The following is a 24540-nucleotide window of genomic DNA, read 5'->3' on the forward strand; positions in this document are numbered from 1 at the left end:
ACTACTTTTTCACTCCCTATCCCCATCACTGAATTAAGTTCTACAGTTACATGTAAGAATTCCCTGCAGAGGACGCAGGGAAGATGGCAGAGTAGAAGGACCCTAAGTTCGCCTCGCTCCGCAGATACAACTAGCCAACACTCACATCAGCATAAATAACCCAGAAGACAATATGAAGACTGACACAACAAACTCCGTAACTAAAGGTAGAAAAAAGGCCACGTCAAAAAAGGTAAGAAGGGTGAAGACATGGTTTGAGAGTGAAACGGACCGTGGCCAACCCCGTAGGGAGGATGCTGTGGCATGGAAAAGGGCAAAAAACAGACTATCATACCAAGGAGCCCACACTCGGAAAATGTATCCCTGTATTTGACTTTGAAAGTGACAGGGACTGAGTCTCATGAGTTCTTACAACCAGAAGGACTTAAAGCCTGGAAATTTAAATATTGGTGATGGTCTCTGCTCTAGAAGAGTCCAGAGGGTGTTAAAAAGTGGATTTCCTGCATTTAAAAAGACAGCACAACAAAGAGCCAGCACTGATACAGTGTGGAAGCAGCAGTTTGAAAAACACCAGGGGAAGATGGAAGGGAGAATATTTATTCATCTCAGAGCATGGCCTGGAGAATTGGGGACTCGGGGGAGACCCTTCCAGGAACAAAGGAGCTGGCAGGTACCACTTATCTCACCCACACCAAACATAAACACATGGCCACCTGCGGGAACCTGCAGGGCACCAACACTTGCTACCTAAGTTGCTTACACCAAGTCATCTCTCCCACCCCTGAACCTTGGTAGATCTGCTCTTCACAGTGATGCTTGCCTCTGTCCTGGGCCTGCAGGCCACCTCCCCCAACAAAACTGCTGCCAATTTCACCAACACCTTGTCTCCTGACCTGAGCATTTTGCCAGACCTCAGTTCCTGTAGCAGCAAGTCTCATTTCCCAAGCAGACCAGTGCACACCAGTGCACACTTATTAAAACATGTCCCACTCAGCCAGGGACCAAAGACTGCCCACAACAGGCAAAGAGAGCCTCTGCAGACAATTGAATTGAAGTAAAAACCAACCAAGACTCAACAGGAGGACATACACAACTCACAAAGGAGACACTGCCTGAAGTGCAAGGTCCTGGGGAACAGGGCACACTGCAGTACAGGGCACCAGAGGACGTCTTCTTCAAAAAGCCATTACTTTCCAGAGCAGATGACACAGATGACATTCCTAACACATAGTAACAGATATACAGAGTTAGATAAAATGATGAGACAGAGGAAAATGTCTCAAATGGAAAGACAAAACCATAGCAAGGGACCGAAGTAAAATGGATATAAGTACTATGCCAGATACAGAATTTAAGTAATGATCATAAAGACACCCACTGGACTTTGAAAAGAATGGAAGACATCAGCAACACCCTAAACAAAGGGACAAAAAAAAAAAAAAAAAAAATATATATATATATATATATATGTATATGAGATGAAGAACAGAAAAAAGGAAATTAAAAGTTCATGGATGAAATGAATATGAAGTTAGAGGAATCAGAGGAACAAATTAATGACCTAGAAGACAAAGTAATGGAAATTAATCAAGGTGAGCAAAAGAAAGAATTATGGAACACAAGAACAGACTTAGGGAAACCTGTGACTCCATTTAACATAATAGCATTCCTACCATAGGAGTTCTAGAGGAAGAGGAGAGAGAAAAGGAGGCAGAAAATTTATTTGAAGAAATAATAGCTGCAAACTTCCTTAATCAGGGAAAGGAAACAGACATCCATATCCAGAAGACACAGAAAACGCCCATGAAAACCAACAACAGCAGGCCAACACCAAGACATATGGTAATTGAATTTGCAAAATATAGTGACAGAGAAAAATCTTAAAAGCAGCAAGACAAAAGAAGGACTTAACTTACAAGAAAAGACCCATAAAGCTAGCTGGGGATTTCTCAACAGAAACTTGGCAAGCCAGAAGGGAGTGGCATGGTATATACAAAGTGCTGAATGGGAAAATTCTCAGCCAAGAACATTCTATCCAACAAGGCTATCATTCAGAAGAGAAGGAGAGATAAAGCATTTGTCAGACAAACAAAAACTAAGAGTTTGTGACCACGAAAGCAGCCCTGCAAGAAATATTAAAGAGGACTCTGTGAGTGGAAAGGAAAAGACCAAAAGTGACAGTATGAAAGCAGGAAACACGAAAGCAGGAACAATGAATATCTCTGTAAAAATCAGTCAAGGAACTCACACCAAAAAAAGGGCATAAAATATAATAACATATACTTAAATCATCAGGGGGAGAGGAGAAAAGAATGGGCTCAAATTTGAAGGACCATCAACATAAATTAGAGAATGCAATTTGCAGAAGAGGTTATATACAAACCTAATGGCAACCATATATCAAAATCCATTAATAAACATGAGAAGAATAAAGAGAAAAAAAATGACAAATAGGTGCTTGGGTGGTTCAGTAGGTTAAGCAACTGACTCTTGATTTTGGTTCAGGTAATAATCTCACAGTTTTGAGATTGAGCCCTGTATGGGGCTCTGTTGGCTTAAGATTCTCTCTTTCTCCTGTTTAATATTCTGTCTCTCCCTCTCCTTCTGCCCCTCCCCCACTCATGTGTTCTTTTGGGGGGTGGGGTGGGGTGGAGGATGTCAAATACATCACTAAAGAAAATTAGCAAAACACAAGAGACAAGAAAGGCTCAGAGAAAATCTCCAGAAACAACTACAGAACGAGTAATAAAATGACACTATAAATTATGGACTAAACACTCCAATCAAAACACACAGGGTGACAGAGTGGATTAAAAGAAAAAAAAAAAAAAAGACCCATCTACATACTACCTATAAGAGGCTCATTTTAGACCTAAAGACACCTGCAGATTGAAAGTGAGGGGATGGGGAAACATTTATCATGGAAATGAGTGTCAGAAGAAAGCCAGAGTAGCAATACTTATATTGGACTAACTAGACTTTAAAACAAAGACTCTAACAAGAGACAAAGAAGGGCACTATATAATAATAAAGGGAACAATCCAACAAGACGGTGTAACAAATATTTATGCACCCAACATGGGACACCCAAATATATAAAACTAATAACAAACATCAAAGAATTCACTGATAATAATACAACAAGAGTAGGGCACTTTAACACCCCGCCTACATCAATGGACACATCGTCTAAACAGAAAACAAATAAGGAAGCAGTGGCTTTTAATGACACACTGGGTCAGATGGACTACACAGATATATTTAGAACATTCTGTCCTAAACAGCAGAACCCAACAGCAGAATACACATTTTTTTCCCAGGTGCACATGGGACATTCTCCAGAACAGATCACATCTTAGGTCAGAAAACAGGCCTCAAGAAATACACAAGACTGAAGTCATACCATGCACCTTTTCTGGCCACAATACTATCAAACTGGAAGTCAACCACAAGAAAAAAATCCGCAAAGACCACAAATACATGGATGTTAAACAACATGCTACTAAACAATGAATGGGTCTACCAGGAAATCAAAGAAAAAAAAATACATGGAAATGAATGAAAATGAAAACACACAATGGTCCAAAATCTTTAGGATGCAGCAAAAGTGGTCCTAAAAGGGAAGTATACAGCAATACAGGTGATACCTTAAGAACCAAGAAAAATCTCAAACAACCTAACCTTACATCTAAAGGGACTAGAACAAGAACAACAAATGAAGCCTATGGTCAGCAGAAGGAAGGGTATAATAAAGATTAAAGCAGAAATAACAAAAACTAAAAAAATAATAGAACAGATCAATGATGCCAAGAGCTGGTTCTTTGAAAAAATTGATCAACCTCTAGCCAGACTTATGAAAAAGAAGAGAAATGACCCAAATAAATAATATCACAAATGAAAGAAGTAACAACCAATAGCACAGAAATGCAAACAATTATGAGAATATTATGAAAACTTATATGCCAACAAACTGGACAACCTGAAAGAAATGGATCAATTCCTAGAAACATAAATTACCAAAAGTGAAACAGAAAGAAATAGAATACTTGAACAAACTGGTAAGTACCAAAAAAGTTTATCAGTGATCAAAAACCTCCCAACAAACCAAAGTCCAGGACCAGATGGCTTTGCAGGTGATTTCTGCCCATCATTTAAAGAGTTAGTACATATTCTTCTCCAACTATTCCAAAAAATAGAAGAGGATGGAAAACTTTGAAATTATTCTATAAAGACAGCATTATCCTGATAGTAAAACCAGATAAAGACACTACACAAAAAAGAGAACTACAGGGCAGTATCTATGATGGACATAAATGCAAAAATCCTCAACAAAATATTAGCAGAGTCCAACAATACTTGAAAATCATTCACCTCAATCGAGATTTATTCCTAGATGCAAGGACGATTCAATATTTGCAACTCAGTCAACATGATACATCACATCACTAGGAGAAAGGATAAAAACCATATAATCATTTTAATAGATGCAAAAAAAGCATTTGACAAAGTACAATATCCATTCATGATAAAAACCCTCAACAAACTAAGTCTAGAGGGAATATACCTCATCATAATAGAAGCCATATAGGAAAAACTATTATCAGCCTCAATGGGGAAAAACTTTTCCTCCATAATGAGGAACAAGACAGGGATGTCCACTCTCACCACTGTTATTTAACAGAGTACTGGAAGTTCTAGCCTCAGCAATCAGACAACAAAAAGGAATGCAAGTTGGTGAGGAAGAAGTCAAACTTTCACTATTTACAGATGACCTGATACTATATTGAGAAAACCTGTAAGAATCCACCAAAAAAACTACTAGAAATGAGAAATGAAATCAATGCAATTACAGGATACAAAATCTGATGTAGAGAAATTTGTTGCATTTCTACACACTAATAATGAAGCAGAAGTGAAATTAAGAAAACAATCCCATTTACAACTGCACCAAAAGCAATACCTAGGAATAAACTTAACCAATGAGGTGAAAGACCAGTACTCTGAAAACTATAAAACACTGATGAAAGAAACTGATTATGACACAAAGAAATGGGAAGACATTCTATGCTCATGGATTGGAATAATACATACTGGTAAATACCCATACTATCAAAAGCAATCTAGAAACTTAATATAATCCCTAATAAAAAAAAAAAACGAGCATTTTTCACAGAACTAGATTAAAAAATTTGTATGGAACCAGAAAAGACCCTCAACAGCCAAAGCAATCCTTAAAAAGTAATAACTGGAGGTATCACAATTCCAGACTGCAAGTTATATTACAAAGCTGTAGTCATCAAAACAGTATGGTCCTGGCACAAAAACAGACACATAGACCCATGGAACAGAAGAAAACAGCCAGAAATAAACCCACATCTGTATGGCCAATTAATCTTCAACAAAACAGGAATGAATATCCAATAGAAAAAGACAGTCTTTCCAACAAATGGTGCTGGGAAAAGTAGATAGTTACTTGCAAAAGAATGAATCTGGCCCACTTTGTTATACCATACACAAAAATAAACTCAAAATGAATTTAAGACTTAAATGAGAGACCTGAAACCATAAAAATCCTAGAAGAGGGCACAGGCAAGAATTTTTCTGACCTAGGCAGCACTTTTCTAGATATGTCTCCTGAGGTAAGGGAAACAAAAGCAAAAATAAACTATTAGAACTAGATCAAAATAAAAAGCTTCTGCACAGCAAAGGGAACAATCAACAAAACTGAAAGGCAACCTATGGAATGGGAGAAGATATTTGTAAATGACATATCTAATATAGGGTTAGTATCCAAAATAAAGAACTTATAAAACTCAATGCCTAAAAACCAAATAATCAGTTTAAAAACAGGCACACAACATGAACAGACATTTCTCCAAAGAAGACCTACATACAGCCAACAGACATGTGAAGATGTTCAACATCACTTATCATTAGGAAAATGCAAATCAAACCCACAATGAGATATCACCTCATATATGTCAGAATAGCTAAAATAAAAAACACAAGTGTTGTCAAGAAAAAGGAACACTCATGCTCTGTTGGTGGGAATGCGACCTGGGGCAGCCACTGTAGAACACAGTATGGAGTTTCCTAGAAAATTTAAAAATCGAATTACCCTATGACCTAGTAATTCTACTGGATATTTACCCAAAGAATCAAAAACACTGACTTGAAAAGATACATGCAACCCTATGTTTATTGCAGCATTATTTACAATAGCCAAATTATGGAAGCAGTCCAGGTGTCCATCGACAGATGAATGAAGAGGTAGCACACATGCGCACGCGCGCGCGCACGCACACACACACACACACACACACACACACACAGGAATATTACTTAGCCATAAAAAAGAATGAATTCTTGCCAGGTGCAACAACATGGATGAATCTGGAGAGTATAATGCTAAGTGAAAGCAGTCAAAGACAAATACCATATGATGTCACTCATGTGAAATTTAAAAAATAAAACAAGAAAAAAAAGAGACAAACCAAAAAACAGACTCTTAACTATAGAGATCAACTCATGGTTACCAGAAGGGAGGTTGCTGAGGGATGGGTAAAACAGGGGATGGGGATTAAAGAGTATACTTATCATGATCAACAATGAGTAACGTATAGAAATGTTGAATCACTTACTATATTGTACACCTAAAACTAACATAACATAGTATGTAAACTGTACTGGAATTAAAATAAAAAGTTTATTTTTTTGAGAGATAACATGTCGCATGTGAGCAACATGGGAAGTGGGAGAGGGAGAGAGAGAATTCTAAGTAGGCCTCATGCCCAGTGTACTCCTCAGGATTTGATCTCATGAAATCTCATGACCATGAGATCATGATCTGAACCAAAATGAAGAGTCAGATGCTTAAGTAAGCCATCCAGGCACCCCTCAAAAATGTAATTTAAAAAATAAAAAGAATTTCCTGCAGAACATCTTGCCTATTGTTTTCCGGCCAAAAGATTTCTTGACATTAAAGACTCAACAGCATGGTATTGATGTAAAATCCTATTGATTGATGGAACAGTGAGCCCAAAAATAAACCAAGACATGCATGAATAACGGATACTTGACCATGACAGCACAGTAAAAGATTGCTTTTTCAACAGCAGTGGTGGAATAATTAAATATCCACATGTGAAACGAACTTGGATCCATACCTTATATCACATATAAACATGGACTCAAAATGGACCAAAGATGTAAATGTAAAACTTAAAACTATGAAACTTCAAGGGTAAAACATTTATGTTAGATAAAGTTTTCTTGATACAAGGAGCTCCTCAGAGAAACAACCAAGCTGGTATAGAAAAAGTACAGGATGAAGCGAGAAACTCTTTGGTCTGCCAGAACGTAAGACGTGCTCAAAAACCAATAGGGGCATGCCAAAGGGTAAGATTTCAACTTAAAGGGGTTTCTACTGCCCAAATTCAAACAGTTTGGTTATCAAAATAAATAATGAAAGGAAAGGTTTATAGCGTATTAACTTAAAAAATTTCACAAGCCACAGTGATGAGTAAATGGAAAAGGAAAATCTCATCCATACAGAATATCCACTAGTAAGCAGAGGATGAGAGAAAAATCACCATTCTGCAACATCACAGTAACTGATGAAGGCAAGAAATCATTCGTGGATGCTCATCTATGGTTTTTTAGAAACAGAACACTCACACTGACCCCAAAGTATCTCACAGGAGGTTATTAATTACAAAGGGGGAAAAAGATATTTGTAAAGTGGAGAAATCTGGCCATTTAAAGTAGTGACCTAAGCCAAACACGAATAATGAGACAGAATGGTTTCCTAATGTAAAGCACTGAAGAACCTATCACTTTAGCCAAAATGATGCATTAGGCTGGATACAGTAAGGAGAGAGAAATCAAACATTAAGTTTGAAAAAAAAGAAGTTTGACATAAGTAATTACTAACGACACCAAGGAACTGGGATAACAGGACTGGATAGTAAGAAGTTGAGACAATGCTAGGGCACCTGGGTGGCTCAGTCAGTTAAGCATCGGACGTGAGCTCAGGTCATGATCTCACAGTTCGTGGGTTTGAGCCCTGCATCAGGCTGTGTGCTGACAGCTCAGAGCCTGGAGCCTGCTTCAGATTCTGTCTTTCCCTCTCTCTCTCAAAAATAAATATACAATTTAAAAAAGTTTTTTAATAAAAAAATTTTTAAAAGAAGTTGAGACAAAGCTAAAAATATAATTATTAGAGCAGATATAATAAATATATGACATATAATAGCCACTACCTCTAAGGCTAGGACAGATTGTGAGAAAAGATACAGCCATCGCTCACTTTGGTGCTGCATCAGTGGGATTTGTTGGAAATTCACCCTCTGGAACTTGTTCACAAATCTTCTTACTCTATGGTACATACTGGCAATCTGTGTCCTGGATTTCTCCCACCACCAAATGAAAAAAAAAAAAAGCTGTTGTGAAGGACATTATTATAACAACTGACAAAATTTAATATAGATTATCAGATAATGTTGTTGTATTAATGTCAAATTTCCTGAATCTGGTAATTATACTGTGGTTATACGAGATTATCCTTGCATATATCAAAACTCATCAACTTGTAGATTTTAAATTTGTGCAGCTTACTGTATGTTAATCTTATCTCAGTAAAACTAAAAACACTTAAAGAGACTATACTTCAGAGACACATAGACATGTTTGGAGCTCAAGGGTCATGTCTACAACTTACTCCCATATAAGTAAAAAATAAATAAAATTAAAAAATAACCCTAAGTATACCAAAGCGAGAAATAAGGAAAATGCAACAAAATTCAGCATCCTTAGGAAGGGCTCATAGGGCTTAATGCTAAGTTCTCACATGTGGGCTTTATGCTGAAACATCAGTTGGCTGGATATGTGTCTCAATTCAATTTTTTTTCTGTGAAAACCTTAGAAATCTTTACTCCAGGTTCTTCTGGAGTCAAGTCCAATGATAATCTGACATTCTTTCCATTGTAAGTGATGCACTCTTTTTGTGTAGATGCCCAAAGTATTATTTTCTTTTTCTTTCAGAGCCCTACAACAAGTTTCAACTGATGGCTGTTGTCTCCATTTTCCTAGGCACTTGGTGAACCTTTTCAATACAAATGTTCATCTTTGTTTTAACAATATTTTGTTTTTGTTTTGTTTCTTGGTTCAAGTAGTCTTCAGGTACTATTATTAACGTTCATATATTTATGTGCATATGTATGTAAAATCTTTCACTTTATGAATTTCTTATGATATCTTTACTTGATTTGTAAAATCATTTATTTCTTTTATGGTACTTTCTGGAGTGTTTAGTCATTCAAGAATTTTCTGGTTCATCTTCATTTCTGAAATCTTTCTAATTCATTCCTCATTCTGTCAATTTTTCTTTTCATGACCTCCTACAGAATAGGAGCTCATTTCTAAACTTTTCTAAATCTAATTTATACTGTTTTTTTCATAACATAGTTTTATTTTCCCAGCTCATTTTATGGAAGTAGGTTTCATTATCTCTCTGCTTTAAGACCAAGGTATACTGCTATCTTCACTTCTTTAGATCTGTTAATTCAGAGGACTTCTGTCATCTTTTTTTCTTATACTACCTTTCAATCATATAAAACTATAGTACTTTCTATAGACCAATTTACAGTAGCATGTGTTTTCTTATAAAGTTTCCTAGGTAGGATTCATAAACAAATGGTACCTTAGTGTAAATACTTCCCTAATACTTTGAGATTTGCCTTCTCGAATGCCCCCTCCCACATGTATCTGAGGCTTTTCTCTTCTTTGCCCCCAAATTCCTACCCTGGTCAACTTGTGTTTATTTGCAGCAGTTTCTTCTCAGTGTGGGGCTCTGTTCTTTCACTGAATATTTCCAAGAATCTCAGGAACCAGGCTGTCCCAGCTCCCTTGCACTTTCCAGTGGCAAACTGTGTCTCATTTCAGACCCTATTAACGATTTGTGGACCACACTTTGAGTAGCACTAAACTGAGATACTCTCTTCTTCAGAGAAATGCTGGGTGGCTTTCTAAGAAGGCAGACAGGTACCACTATAAATGTATATGATGTCTAGCAGCAAGTGGACCTCAACATGATCTGCAATCCTACTACGTTTTACTGGAAAATTCAATCCTCTCTGAGGACACACAGACAAACCTATTTATTCCTGCCTTCTCTCCTGTTCATAACAAAACATCTCTCCTTCTATCCAAAGTCATCAACCTCTCCACCTATGCCTTGGATTAATCCTATCCTGCCTTGTCAAAACCCTCACACACTCACTTAGAAATCTCTTTGGTACATCCAATAGCTCACTTGATTGAACTCTTCCACTTTCATATAAACTTGCTTAAAGCCTTTCCTGTTTACAAAAAAAAGCAATCAACAAGAAACCCTTAACTCCATTTTTTTCTCCCCAAGTATTGCCTTATCCCTTTAAACTTCTCTACAGAGTTGTCTAAACTTTCCATCTATATCTCTTTACTTCCTATCCACTGTATAACCACCCCAATATGGTTTCCCCTTCTACTTCACCAAAATATGCTTTTGCACGATTGCCATGTTTCTAACGCTAAAAATGTTCTTGGCCTCTCTTACCTGATCTTGCAGAAATATGACACTATGAAACACCACTGCTTTGTTAATTCTTTCTTTCCTTGGCTTCCATGACACTACATATTTCTGGTTTTCTCCTACCTCTTTCTCAGTCTCCTTTGTATATTTCCATCCTTATCTAGTAGCCATTACATACCTGACTTCCTGAAGCCTTGTCCTAGGTGATCTCCTCACTTTCACCTCCAGAGGAGAAGGGAAAAGAGCAAAGGAAGGACAACAGGAGACGAAAAAGGATGGGTCAGAGAAGTGGGAGGAAACCTTAATACCAAAAGATGGGTGGGAAAGTGAGCTGAGAAGATTAGTAAAAGCAAGTTAAGGCACATGACACACAAGTATAGAAGAATGATGAAGACTAGAAGAAACATAAATCAACATGCACCAGTACAAAGAGACAGACACTAGGAATCTCATGTGCTATAGGTTCTCTTCCTGGTTATCCTTAATGCTTAATATAGACTGCCAATAGAGCCCAGAAAGAGTATTCATTCACAATCAAGGTAAAATAAAGACCTTCTGGTAGTTATGAATCCTAATTACTATACATGACATTTTTCTTTTAAATTTATTGTATCATGACAAGAGTACCTATGGACTATGTATATTAGAAGAAATCAGAACAAATTTCTTTGAGGAACAGTGTATTTTTACAACTTAGAAGAGATTTGAAAACCATTTTGAAAGAAGAGATAAACATGGAAAAATACTGAGGCAATTCAGCTGATAGTTATATTCACATGTTGTTTTAAACAAATATTTGAACATGAACCCTACATATATTATGTACATATAGTATAGCACTAGTAGATCTTGTACACAATAAATCACATGAACATAAAACAATTTTTAAATGCACAATTTTACTTGTTTCTGAAAGTGAAAGAGAGAGCACAAACACATGAGTGGGGGAGAGGCAGAGAGAGAGGGAGACAGAGAATCCCAAGCAGGCTCCATGCTGTCAGTGCACAGCCTGACTCAGGGCTCAAATCCACAAACCCTGAGATCATGACCTGAGCTGAAATCAAGAGTTGAAAGCTTAACTGACTGAGCCACCCAGGTGCCCAAAACATTAAAAAAAAAAAAAAAAAAAAAAAAAAGAAAAGAAAAAGAAAGTTTTTTAATGTTTATTTATTTTAGAGAGAGAAAGCGTACATGTGCACGAGCAGGGGAGGGGCAGAGAGAGAGGGAGACAGACTCCAGACCCACATACTGTGAGATAATGACCTGAGCCAAAGTCGTAAGCTTAACCAACTAAGCCACCCAGGTGCCCGCCACCCCCTCAGAAAAAAACATTTTTAAAGAATAAAATCAGGGTCAAATATTTTTAAATGTCTTGCTAATCATGATAGCTATGAAGCTATTATCCTCTCATTGTCCAAGATGTGATATACACTTAAGGCATAGTTCATCGTTAATATAGAGGATGTCCATCCATTTCAGAGTCTTCTTGGTAACTTTGAAACTTTTAGGTCTAATTGTTAGACATGGTTAGAAAATTATTTATGTTCATCTCACAGTAAGACTAATTAAGGTCCTATAAAGTATCAGCTCTGTCACTATAATGCTGTTATACTTACAAATTAATATTATTTTTCATCAGAGCTAAAAATGAGATTTCAAAGATTCAAATAATTTAGGGCTGGTGGAAAATCACAAATCCATCAACTCCATACACCTGGTAAAATGGAAAACAAAATGGAACAGCAACAATTACAGCTTTCTACAAAATACAGATCTCCTGGCCAGCTAATCCACCACTGACTGACTGCATATTCAGGTGCCAGGAAATGACAAGTATCTATCCCTCTATGTAACACTAAAGAAGTCATCAAAGGTGAGAAGCCCTGAGGAACCTTTTGTATTTTCCTTAACTGGGGAAGAGCCAAGCTATCAGCATCCAGCCTTGATTACAGACTTAAAATGTAATAACACTCAAGGCTATTAATATTGGCACTGGGGATCACTTTTTATGGCTATTGCACATGTGCCCTACATGCTACAACTTGGGAATTTCTCCAGGCTGCTGAAACTGAGGGGTTTTTATGAGTGGCCTCCATATGGGACTTTCCTAGTAACTGAGATTACAGGATTTTATGTCAGGGTCCTGATAATGGCCTACCATGATCTTCAATTTTTGACAGTCATTTTGGTTCAAAACAAAGGTTATAATCCATAAACCAAGTTATCCCAAAACATGTAAATTGTATAATTTGTGTATGTGCACTAGGGGTAGAATGAGGGAACACAACAGGGTCTGCAGTATAGAAATCCTATCAGGTCCAGGGTAGCTGTGTACAGTTTATAGACTGCACAGCACAAGGGACTTCTCAATTTAAGAGAGCTCTTATTTCTAATTAATGCAAAGGTACCTTTTGGCCTGCAGCAGCCCTGATTCCTTCCCTCAGGATACTTTGTATACTTTATGTGAAATGTAGCCATTTAACAGGCTTATTCATGTGACCATGACGATCTACTTATCAAGTACTTTAAAGGTTAATTTATGCATAGAAGTTCTAATGTTTTCCCTCAACTCAATAAATTATATGTTACCTCATAATGTGACACACATACCATTTTAGAGACTACTGGTCTAGAATGTACTTGCAAATGCAGGAGTCAATTTGAGAAAGGGGTCAAGGTTACAGGGAGAAATGCAAGACTTGTGCAACTAGGTTGATAACTTAATTTGGTGAGATCGCTAAGAAAAATTAAAAAGACAAAAAAATCTAGAGATGTAAGAACCAAAGTTAGCAAATTACTCACATCTAGGTTTATTTAAAAGGTGCAATGCAATTTAAAAATGGTAATTTGGGGTACCTGGATGGCTCAGTCAGTTAAGCATCCTGCTCTTGATTTTGGTTCAGGTCATAATCTCACAGTCATGAGACTGAGCCTGGCATTGGGCTCTGGGCTAAGCATGGACCCTGCTTGGGATTTTCTCTCTCCCTCTCTTTGCCCCTCCGCCACTTGCACATGTACAGGCTCTCTCAAAAATAAACATTTTTTTCTAATGGTATTTTGGGGCACCTGGGTGGTTCAGTCGTTAAGCATCCCACTTCAGCTCAAGTTATGATCTCAAGGTTCCTGAGTTCGAGCCCGGCATTGGGCTCTCTGCAGTCAGCACAGAGCCCACTTTGATCCTCTGTCCCCCTTTCTCTCTGTCCCTCCCCTACTCATGCTCTCTCTCAAAAATAAACATAAAAAAAAAACAACTAAAAAACAGTATTTTGATATCCACTTTCCACCAGGACAGAGTAACCAATACCAAGACAAGTTTGCCTGCTAGGAAAAAATGTATGTAACTGGGAAGAATATAGGAAGCAACTTGTCTTCAGGCATTAGACAATAAGCAAGTAAAGACTGTGATCCCTGAAAAAAAGGAAATTCAGGAGGTGAGCCTCGAAAATGTCTTGATTCTTTGCCTGGGGACTCTTTACCAACCACAGTGCAGGGAGCTAGAGTCTAAGTAGAACACAGCTAAGAGCCAGAGGACAATGTGGGGCTGTGGAACAAATTAAACACTGGAGGAAGAGAGCTGCAAAAAGTAAGGATGCCAGGAGTCTCTGTAGGGTTTCTCCCAAGTCCTTGGCTGAAGGCTACCAGGCATGTGCACAACAAGACTTTGGGAAACTTACCAGAGAGTAGTTGCTAAGGGATTGAGAAAAGCAAAGATACTAGAGACCCAACAAGATCAAAGAGAAAACCAATTTTTAAAAAGTAGTCCAGGGGCGCCTGGGTGGCGCAGTCGGTTAAGCATACGACTTCAGCCAGGTCACGATCTCGCGGTCCATGAGTTCGAGCCCCGCGTCAGCCTCTGGGCTGATGGCTCAGAGCCTGGAGCCTGTTTCCGATTCTGTGTCTCCCTCTCTCTCTGCCCCTCCCCCGTTCATGCTCTGTCTCTCTCTGTCCTCAAAATAAATAAACGTTGAAAAAAAAATTTTAAAAAATAAAAATAAAAATAAAAAGTAGTCTGAACTCAGCCATACTAATAATTACTTAAAATGTAAATGGTCAAATTAAAAGCAAAAATTTACAGGTTGGATTAAGAAAAAAAAAAAAAAGACACAGCTATATACTATCTACAAGAGACATAATTTAAATATAAAGGTTAAAAGTAAAAGAATGGGAAAATATACTACGCAAATAGAGATTAAAAAAAAAACTGGTGCAACTGTATTAATATAAGACAATGCAAACTTCACCAAAAAGTAGTGTGAGATAACATTTCAGTGTTAAAAAAGGGCAAGCAATTCATCAGTAAGATAAAGATTCAAAATACCTGTAGCAAAAACTAACCAGGATTAAAAGGAATAAAAAGATAAATCAACAATTATGAGATTTTAACATTCTTCTCTCCATAACTGATGATTAAGTAGACAACAAAAAAACCACACCCAATACAAATATAGATTTTTACAACACTATCAACCAACTTGACCTAACTGACATTTACTGAACACTACACCCAACAACTGTAGATAGAATTTAAGTTCTTTTCAAATACGCATGGAACATTCACCAAGACAGAGAATACGTTAGGACATAAAAGGTCTCAATAACTTCAAAAGATTTAAGTCTTAACAGAGAATTTTTTTTTTTTTTTTACTACAATAGAATAAACTACCCAGAAAATCCCATTTACCTTTAAATAAACACATTTTTCTTTTTTTTTTTTTAACACTTATTTTTGAGAGAAGGAGACAGAGCACAAGTAGGGGAGGGGCAGAGAGAGAGGGAGACACAAAATCCCAAGCAGGGTCCAATCTCTGACCCGTCAGGTCCTGACATGTAGGACCCAAACTGAACCCAAACCAAAGAACCGAGAGATCATGACCTGGGCCTAGGTCGGACGTCTAACCAACTGAGCCACCCAGGAGCCCCAAATTAATACATTTCTAAGCAACCCATCAGTCATAGAAGAAATCACAAGAGAAATTAAAAAAAAATGTTTTTAATGTTTATTTTGAGAGAGACACAGTGCAAGCAGGGGAAGCCAGAGAGACCCACAGAATCTTAAACAGGCTCCAGGCTCTAAGCTGTCAGCACAGAGCCCCACGCCGGGCTCAAACTCACAAACCGCGACATCATGACCTGAGCTGAAGTCGGACGCTCAACCAACTGAGCCACCCAGGCGCCCCCACAAGAGAAATTTTAAAATATTTTCATAGAATGTTAATAAAAACACAATGCAAACTTTGTTTGAGGTGGCTAACACATAGAAAATAATACCTTTAAAGCAGAGACAAACAAGAAATAAAATTAAAGCCAAAAGTTAGGTGATAAGCCCTTAGTGACTAGCAAGCAAGAAAAAGAGTAAATATTACTAATAGAAGCAAAATAGGGGACAGCACTCAGCCTCTGAAAACATTAAAATGATAAGGGAATACTGTGACCAAATATATGCCAAAAATGTAGCAATTAGATGAAACAGAAAATTTTCTTCAATTTACCAAAATGGATTCATGAAGAAATATAAAATCTGAATAGCCCTGTATCAATTAAAGACACTGAATTCCTAATCAAAAACCTTCTCATGAAGAAAACTCCAAGCCCATATGGATTCACTGAATTCTGTCAAATATTTAACTACTAATTTTACAAAACCTCTTTCAGAAAATGAGATGGAACACTTTATACATTGAGGTCAGTATTACCTTGATACCCAAATCAGATAAAAGACACAAGAAAGCTTCCTCATCAACATAAAAATGTCCTTAAAATATTAGCAAACCAAATCCAGAAGTACACCAAAAGGATAATACATCATGACCAAGCAGTGCATATCCCAACAATACAAGATATGTTTAACATCTGAAAATCAACATAATTCACATTAACAGAAAAAAGAAAACCCACACTATCATTTTAATAGATACAGAAAATTCAATTGACAAAATTCATCATCCACTCATGATTAAAACCCTCAGCACTCTAGGAACAGAAGGAATCTTCTGAATTTTGATAACGAGTATCTGTAAAAAGGTAATAGATCTAACATATTAATTGTGACCAACTAATGTTATCCTCCTAAGATCAGGAATAAGGCAAGGATGTTATCTCTCATTTAATAGTGAAATTAAACATCTATTCAATATTGCAATAAGGGGAAGAAAATGACCAATTATTAGGAAGGGAAAGAAAGAAGTAAAACTATCTACCTGTAAACAAAGGCAGTCTACACAGAAAATCTTAAGGAATTTACAAAGAAACTACTAGATTTAATTGAAGTTAGCTGGATAATGGGATACAATCAATATACAAAAGTCAATTATATTTAGACTAGCAACCATTAGAAATAATATTAAAAAAAATTTTTTTTTAATGTTTATTTTTTGAGAGAGGACAGAGAATGTGAGCAGCCGAGGGTTAGACAGAGAGGGAGACAGAGGATCTGAAGTGGGCTCTGTGCACAAAGAGCCTGACTCGGGGCTCAAACCCATATGCCATGAAATCATGACCTGAGTTTAACCGACTGACCCACCCAGGCACCCCTAGAAATGATATTTTCAAAAACACCATGATCATTAAACAACATTATCATAAAATTTTTTGGAATAAACTTCACAAATATTGTGCAAGCCTACTATGAGAAAATAGTAGTCAGAGAAACTAAAGATCTAAATAAATGGGAGATAAAACATGTTTATAGATAGGAACTGTCAATATTGTTAGATCATTCTCCCCAAAGTAGTATCTGGACTTAATGCAATTCTAATCAAAATCATAGCAGGCTTTCATGTAGAAATTAACAAGCTGCCTCTAAAATTTATGAAGAAATGCAAATGACTTCAAAGAGCCAAACAATTTTGAAAAGGAACAAAACTGCCCAATTCCAAATTTGCTTTGAAAGCTACAGTAATAATCGGGGCGCCTGAGTGGCTCAGTCGGTTAAGCGTTCGACTTCAGCTCAGGTCACGATCTCATGGATTGTGAGTTCGGGCCTCATCAGGTTCTGTGCTGATGGCTTGGAGCCTGGAGACTGCTTCAGATTCTTTGTCTCCCTCTCTCTCTGCCCCTCCCCTGCTCACGATCTGTCTCTCTCTGTCTCAAAAATAAACATTAAAAAAAAAATTTTAAAGCTACAGTAATAAAAAAAAAACACTGTTAGTACCGAATGGATAGATCAATAGAACAGAAAAGAATATAGAAATAGAACCATACTATGTTCAACTGATTTTTTACAAAAATGCCCAAGTGACATAATGGGAAAAGGACTCTTTTCAGTAAATGGTGCTTTAACATATGGTTGAAAACATGAACCTCAACCCTTACCTCATACAAAAATTGCTCAAAATAGATTATAGCTCTAAATATAAAAACTAAAACTACCAAAAGACGGTATAAAATCTTAGTAAATTTAGGGTAGGCACAGAAGTATTAGAACACAAAAATCACTAATCATAAAAGAAAAAAATTGATAAATCATACTTAAATCAAAATTTCAAACTTCAGCTCTTCAAAAAATACCATTAAGAAAATGAACAGGCAAGCTATAGGCGTGAAAGAAAATACGTGCAATACACATATTTAACAAAGGACCAGGATACAGAATATATATAAAGAATAGTTTTCTGGGGCACCTGAGTGGCTCAGTCAGTTAAGTGTTTGACTCTTGATTTTGGCTCAGGTCATGATCTCTGGGTCATGAGATCAAGCCTTGCATTGGGCTCAGTGCTGAGCATAGAGCCTGCTTGAGAACATCTCTCCCCTCCTCTCTGTCCATCACCCCAACCTCCCCCCACACTCCCCTCCAGGAAAAAATAAACATTAAAAAAAGAATATATACTTTTCAATAATATATCCAATTACCTAATTTAAAAAATCTGCAAAAGACAAACTGAAATTTTACCAAAAAGTTGTAATAATCAATAAGCATAGGAAAGATGCTCATCATTATTCATTGGGGAAATGAAAATTAAAACCATGAGACAACCCTTCACACATACTAAAATGACTAAAATTAAAGACTAACAACACTCAAATTGGCAACGATGTGAACCAACTGGAACTCTTATACGTTGCTGGAGGGAATGCAAAACAGTACAACCAGTGTAAATATACGTTTATGATGCAAACAAGAAATTCCAATTATAAGTATTTACCCAAGGAAATGAAAACATATCCACATAAAGACTTGTCTACAGATATTTATAACAATTTTATTCATAATAGCCCCAAATTGAAACCAATAGTATAATTTCCATTAATAGGTGAATACTGAATATAATATTGTATAATAAAACTGGTGGACAATATGGATCAGTGCTAAATACTATTAATTCTTTGTCATTGTGTCTTGTACTCACAAGGTGATTTATACTTCTCTCACCAAGAACTCAAAGAAACCAGATCCCAGAATTGACAGTTATGTATCTCTTAGACCACCTATTAGAAAAGAAGTCTAGGAAAACTGATGGATTCTTTTATTTTACTCTCCTTGGTCAAATAATGTGATCCCTTTCAAAAGTATGCTCAGTATTCTTGTAAAAATAGCTTAGAGTTTGCTACGCTTGCTGACTACATCACCACCACAAAATATTACACCATGTTGTAACATCTCTCCAGGATTAGTTTGTCTTCTGACTTCATGTACCTGTAATGTACCTAAAGAAAAACTGTTTTCTAAGCCCTTCCCTCTTTCCTGGATATAACTGCACACTAAGAAAATGACAGTCACACCTGAGGTAGTCATCCAACTTTAGCATGTGGCCACTCATTCTCATTCCTTCCAACTGGCAGCCTTACAAAAGGACAGTTTTGACCCATGTTCTCAACGGCGGCTTGGTAGCTAGTTTAATTGTGTCTGAACATTTATAAATTATAATACTTTGTTGTTATAAATTAGCTTTATTTCTTTTTCATAAAAAATATCTTAGGATTTATTTTCCATGAATCTCATTTAGGATAACGGGGAGCACCAAAAAGTATTTAATAGAAAAATTAGGTCTGATAATGTTGAAACCTATCACTCTATACCTTGAACTTTAGTCTTAATTTCCTTAAGAATCCTCTTATGATCAATTTTATTTCAGAATATAATACTGCTTGAGCTAAAGAAGCACTAGGGTTTAATATTATACTCTAGAATTCTAAAACTATGCCAAATTGGGCACTCTGGGGGGATGGGCCTAGAAATCTAAATTTTTTATTTTTTATTTTTATTTTTAAAAAAAATTTTTTTTTCAACATTTTTTATTTATTTTTGGGACAGAGAGAGACAGAGCATGAACAGGGGAGGGGCAGACACAGAATCGGAAACAGGCTCCAGGCTCCGAGCCATCAGCCCAGAGCCTGACGCGGGGCTCGAACTCACCGACCGCGAGATCGTGACCTGGCTGAAGTCGGACGCTTAACCGACTGCGCCACCCAGGCGCCCCTATTTTTATTTTTTTTTAACGTTTATTTATTTTTGAGAGAGAGAGAGACAGAGCACGAACGGGGGAGGGGCAGAGAGAGAGGGAGACACAGAACCGGAAGCAGGCTCCAGGCTCAGCCATCAGCCCAGAGCCCTACGCAGGGCTCGAACTCACAGACCGCGAGATCGTGACCTGAGCTGAAGTCGGACGCTTAACCAACTGAGCCACCCAGGTGGCCCTAGAAATCTAAATTTTTAATGTAAATTTTTAACCAGTGAGGGGCACCTGGGTGGCTCAGTGGGTTGACCTTCCAACTTTGGCCTACATCATGATCTTGTGGTTCATGAGTTCAAGCCACACATTAAGGCTAGATGCTGTTGGCGCTTCAGATCCTCCACCCCTCTTTCTGCCCCTTCCCCACCTGCATTCTCTCAAAAATAAATAAAACATTTAAAATTTTATTTAAAAAAGTAAAAAATAAAATTTTACTCAGCGATTCTAGTAGCGCTAAAATTTGAAAACCACTATCTAAATCTAAAAGGGAAGAGTTTAACTGCAACATAATTGTGGCCTCAACAAAACTTGTTTTATTTGGCCTACACAATGGGCTTGTGTGCAATATATATTTATATATATATATATATATATATATATATATATATATATTTTATTCACTTGCCAATATCTAATACTAGCGAAAGGTTACACAAAAATCCAGGCTTCAGACTTCTCATTAAAATATATACATAAATGTCCTTCAATACTGGCCCTGCCCTCCCTTACATGACCATCTGCTGAGGCTGAGTTTGTTCGCCTTCTCGTTCACTCTCCACCATTCCCTATTATTTTACCCAGATACCTGGCTTAGCTCCTGTAGGTATGACAGTTTGACCCTCAAGACTGTACCAACACGTTCATTAGGAGAATGAAAAACAGAGATGATCAAATGAACCCTAATTATTTAGTTATGAAACGTACTGGCTAAAGTTTTACTTCAGCTAGTATTAAAATAAGTTTGCAATGAGAAAGAATGGGAGAACATAAGTCATTAAGATTCAGGATAGATAGTATTTTTAATTTACTGAAGATAACACTTTTTTTTTAGAGTGTATTTAAAAGTGTCATTTGATAGAGACTTTTTCTTTCTTGGTATAAAAACAGAAACATTACCTTCCAATCTTAAATGCTTTCTTGAACTATTGCTTACAAACACCAAGATAAAATATATTTAGAGATTAGAATTAAAAAGAACATTTTAAGAAATCTGGAATTGCAAATTTGTCTCAGAGTTGATTTTCAGAGCTTGTCTTATCCATGTTCTCATTCATTCTGACCTAAATGTCACTGCCGGGCACATGATAAATCTTAATTCTAGAATTATGCAAAATTCAGATCCTGACTACTAGCCTGTTTAACCGCTTAAAATATAAATAAAAGAAACTATAAAATGTATCTAAAAACTAAGACTTAAGTTTCACCTGTACTAAATTTCCAACAGGTGAGCCACATCAGAGAAAACAAGTGTGAAAGATCTCAGACTTTTGCAAGCTAGCGTACCAGGGTTGAAGACACAAAGACTCAGGGGTGAGAGATAAGGGGCAGTCTGTTAGTTACAATAACATAAAGCAAAGCACCAACACTTTTGCACTGGTTCCCAGAACCCCAGTTCCCACCAGGCAAGGCGAAAATGGCCAGCTGACACCTGCACAGGCAATGGGTTGTGTTACACAAGAGGAAACCTAAGCTTAGAGAACACCAGTCTTTTATCACAGGCAATAAGCACGCCTGCCTTTTACCCCAGTAGACATTTATTATACTGGACCATACGCATGCCTGCTCTTTGCTCTGATGGAAGACACTATCTCTATCTTCCAAGGCTGTTCCTTATACAAACATCTTTTAAAAAACAGAAACAAAGGGCAGTCAGTACCTTCCTGGCAAGACCTGCAGAAACTTAGAGACCCGTGGAAAATTGTCTCCCTCAACTGGATACTGTTCCTAACATATACTCGAATGAGAAGTCTAACACTACAATCTATTTATGGCATCAATTTCATATACCCCTTGATCGGCTCAATTACTTAATCACCAATTTATCTCAAATTAAATCAACTAGAGCCTCTAAAAAGGAAGTATATATTAAAAAGGAATGACTCCCCTTTTCCAGTTACTTTCTATTTTTAAAAAGAAGATGCTCCAATATTTGCAATATTAAAATTTAAAATCCTCAAGCATTCCACTAGAAATGATTACTATGCTTACTTTAACTAACTTTAAATGTTTCAAACCTGTTAACGCTAGCAATAGGAACTACCTGTCAAAAGTCTCATTATACAGTAACAAACACCACAAAGAGAACAGTAACTTCAAAATTTCCAGCTGCTGTCTACAAAATACGAGAAAATTCTGCACCCCAAATCACTCTGTTCTATTTCTCCTTACCCTTCACCGTCTCAAAATAAAATCTTCGAATGAGAAAGACAACAAAATACCGTCTCTTTGGGTTCCTTTGTCCCTAGCTGAAGGTAGAAAATCGGGGACTCGTTAAGGTAAAGAACCTGAAACATGCAAGATAGAAAATAGACGGCATCCGATCTGTAATCAATCACCGGAGAAAGTCCCCATCACTTCATCTTCATCCCTCCCTTCCCCCCTCCAGCTCAAATAACGTGGGTATATACGAGATGATTAGGATCATATGGACCCGGACAAAGCTCCGGGGAGGCAGAGGGTAGCAGTTAACTAGATGCAGTCGGCAAAGAATCCGAGATACACGCTACAGCCGACTCCAACGGAGGTTTTCAAAAGTGCGGGTCGCACGGGCCACCCAACCCTGGAGGAGAATGCTGAGCAGCAGGAGGAGCAGCGGCGGCGCCGCCAAGTCCTCAGCGCCCGTGGAAGTTGCTCGCGGGGCGCGCGGCACGCCGCAGAGCGCGCGGGCCCTCCATGTCACCGCCGCCAACACAGACCCTCCTCCTCGCCCCTCCCCCGCCGCGCACCCCGGGCGGCGGCGACATGACAGCGGGTCGCGCCGCACAAGGGCGCTCGCCTCCCGGAGCCCCTCCCCGGGCTCCCCGGCGTCCACGGCCAGCTCTCACCTTGGGTGGCGAACGGCGAGGAGCCGCTGACCGGCGAGCCGGGGGCGGGGACGGGCGGCGGGGTCTCGGCCGAGCCCAGCATGGGCGCGGGCAGCATGAGGTAGCGCTGGGGCGCGGGTAGGCAGCGCTGGCAGAAGGAGTGCAGGCAGGGCAGCAGCTTGGGCGCCCGGCTCTGGATGTTCTGGTGGCACACGGCGCAAGTGTCCAACAGGTTGAGCCGGGCCGCCTCGCCTCCGCGCTCCGAGTCGGGGCCCTGCCGACTCTCGGCCTCATTCTCCCCGCTTGGCGCCGCCGAGGGCCCCCCGGCGGCCGCCGCCGAAGCCGCCGCGGCCGCCGTCGCCGCCTTCTCCACAGCCACCTCCATTGTCCTGCCCCCGCCGCCGCCGCCGCCGCTGCCGGGGAAGGGGGAGCGCGGTCTCCGCCGGCCGCCGCCCCCGACGACCTCCTCCTCCTCCTCACAGGCCGTTCGGGTGACCCGCGGGAGAGGGAGGGAGAGCGGGCCGGGCCGAGAAAGGCTCCTCAGGCCCCGGGGATCCGCCTCCCGGGTGGCGCGGCCGGAAGAAGGGGATCTGTCAGCGGGAACCGTTCCTCGCACCGGGAAGGCTGCGCCCCGTCCGCTTCGCCAACCGCCGCGGCGCTCGTCGAAACCGCCCAGCCCGCCCTCGTCTCCCCGCCTTTCTCTCTGGGCCCCTGGCCCATCTCAGGCCCCGCCCCCGCCCTCCCTCTCCCAGCAACTGAGGCGACAACGAGGAAGGCGCCGCCCAATAGCCGCAGCGCCTGGCCGGGGGGCGGGGCCTGCCCAAGCCCGCGAGGCTCCGACGGCCTCGGCGGGAGGCTGGGAGGTGGGAGGGCGCTTGCCCAGCCCCGCCCCCCGAGCTCCTAGAGCCGCGGCTTCTGATTGGGCCTTTGTGTGTGTTTCGCTCCCCTGAAAAGATTAAGGGATCGTTTGTGAAAGACAGACCGACTAACTCGGTCCGCCTGTGATAGCTCCTCCTATGGGGCGGAGCTCCACCGTGTGTACTCAACGCCGTTAATTAAGTAACTGCTTCGGAGAAAACTCTCGTTTTACTGCTGAAGACGGGGGTCCTGTGGGAGGAGTAAATATGGTGGGAGGGTCAAAGGATGACGAAGTACAGATGGTGAGGAGCTAACAAGGTAAGAATTTTACAAAAGCAGAAATGTTGTGTAAAAAAGATATGTGGAGGCAGCATGGATTTGCCACCTGAATTTACTCTTCTCTATGATGAATGATGGAGCCTGAAGAATAGGGGGATGGGGGGAGGTTCTCTTGCAAGTCAGAAATTTTTTTTAAGGAATTCTCCAGTGAAACGATGAAAGGTGAAATCAATTTTTAAAGTAAGTGATTTGTTGGGGCGCCTGGGTGGCGCAGTCGGTTAAGCGTCCGACTTCAGCCAGGTCATGATCTCGCGGTCCGTGAGTTCGAGCCCCGCGTCAGGCTCTGGGCTGATGGCTCAGA

The 24540-nt window shown here is 39.3% G+C and overlaps 1 protein-coding gene across 2 annotated transcripts in view; it reads right to left on the minus strand.

Moving 5' to 3' along the window:
* TRIM24 (tripartite motif containing 24) overlaps window positions 1–23742 on the minus strand; it is a 131743-nt gene extending 108001 nt beyond the window's left edge. The window contains exon 1 of one of the 2 annotated variants that reach the window (XM_086689126.1): window positions 23064–23742. In XM_086689126.1, coding sequence (XP_086545252.1) covers window positions 23064–23427 — 364 coding nt within the window. In that variant the 5' untranslated portion in view covers window positions 23428–23742. The remainder of the gene's footprint in view (window positions 1–23063) is intronic. The other variant, XM_086689120.1, reaches the window with a different exon arrangement.
* Between the last annotated feature and the right edge of the window lie 798 nt (window positions 23743–24540).

Source organism: Puma concolor, chromosome A2 (assembly GCF_028749965.1).
Source record: "Puma concolor isolate L17-30 chromosome A2, mPumCon1.1.hap2, whole genome shotgun sequence".
Taxonomy (NCBI): Eukaryota; Metazoa; Chordata; class Mammalia; order Carnivora; family Felidae; genus Puma; species Puma concolor.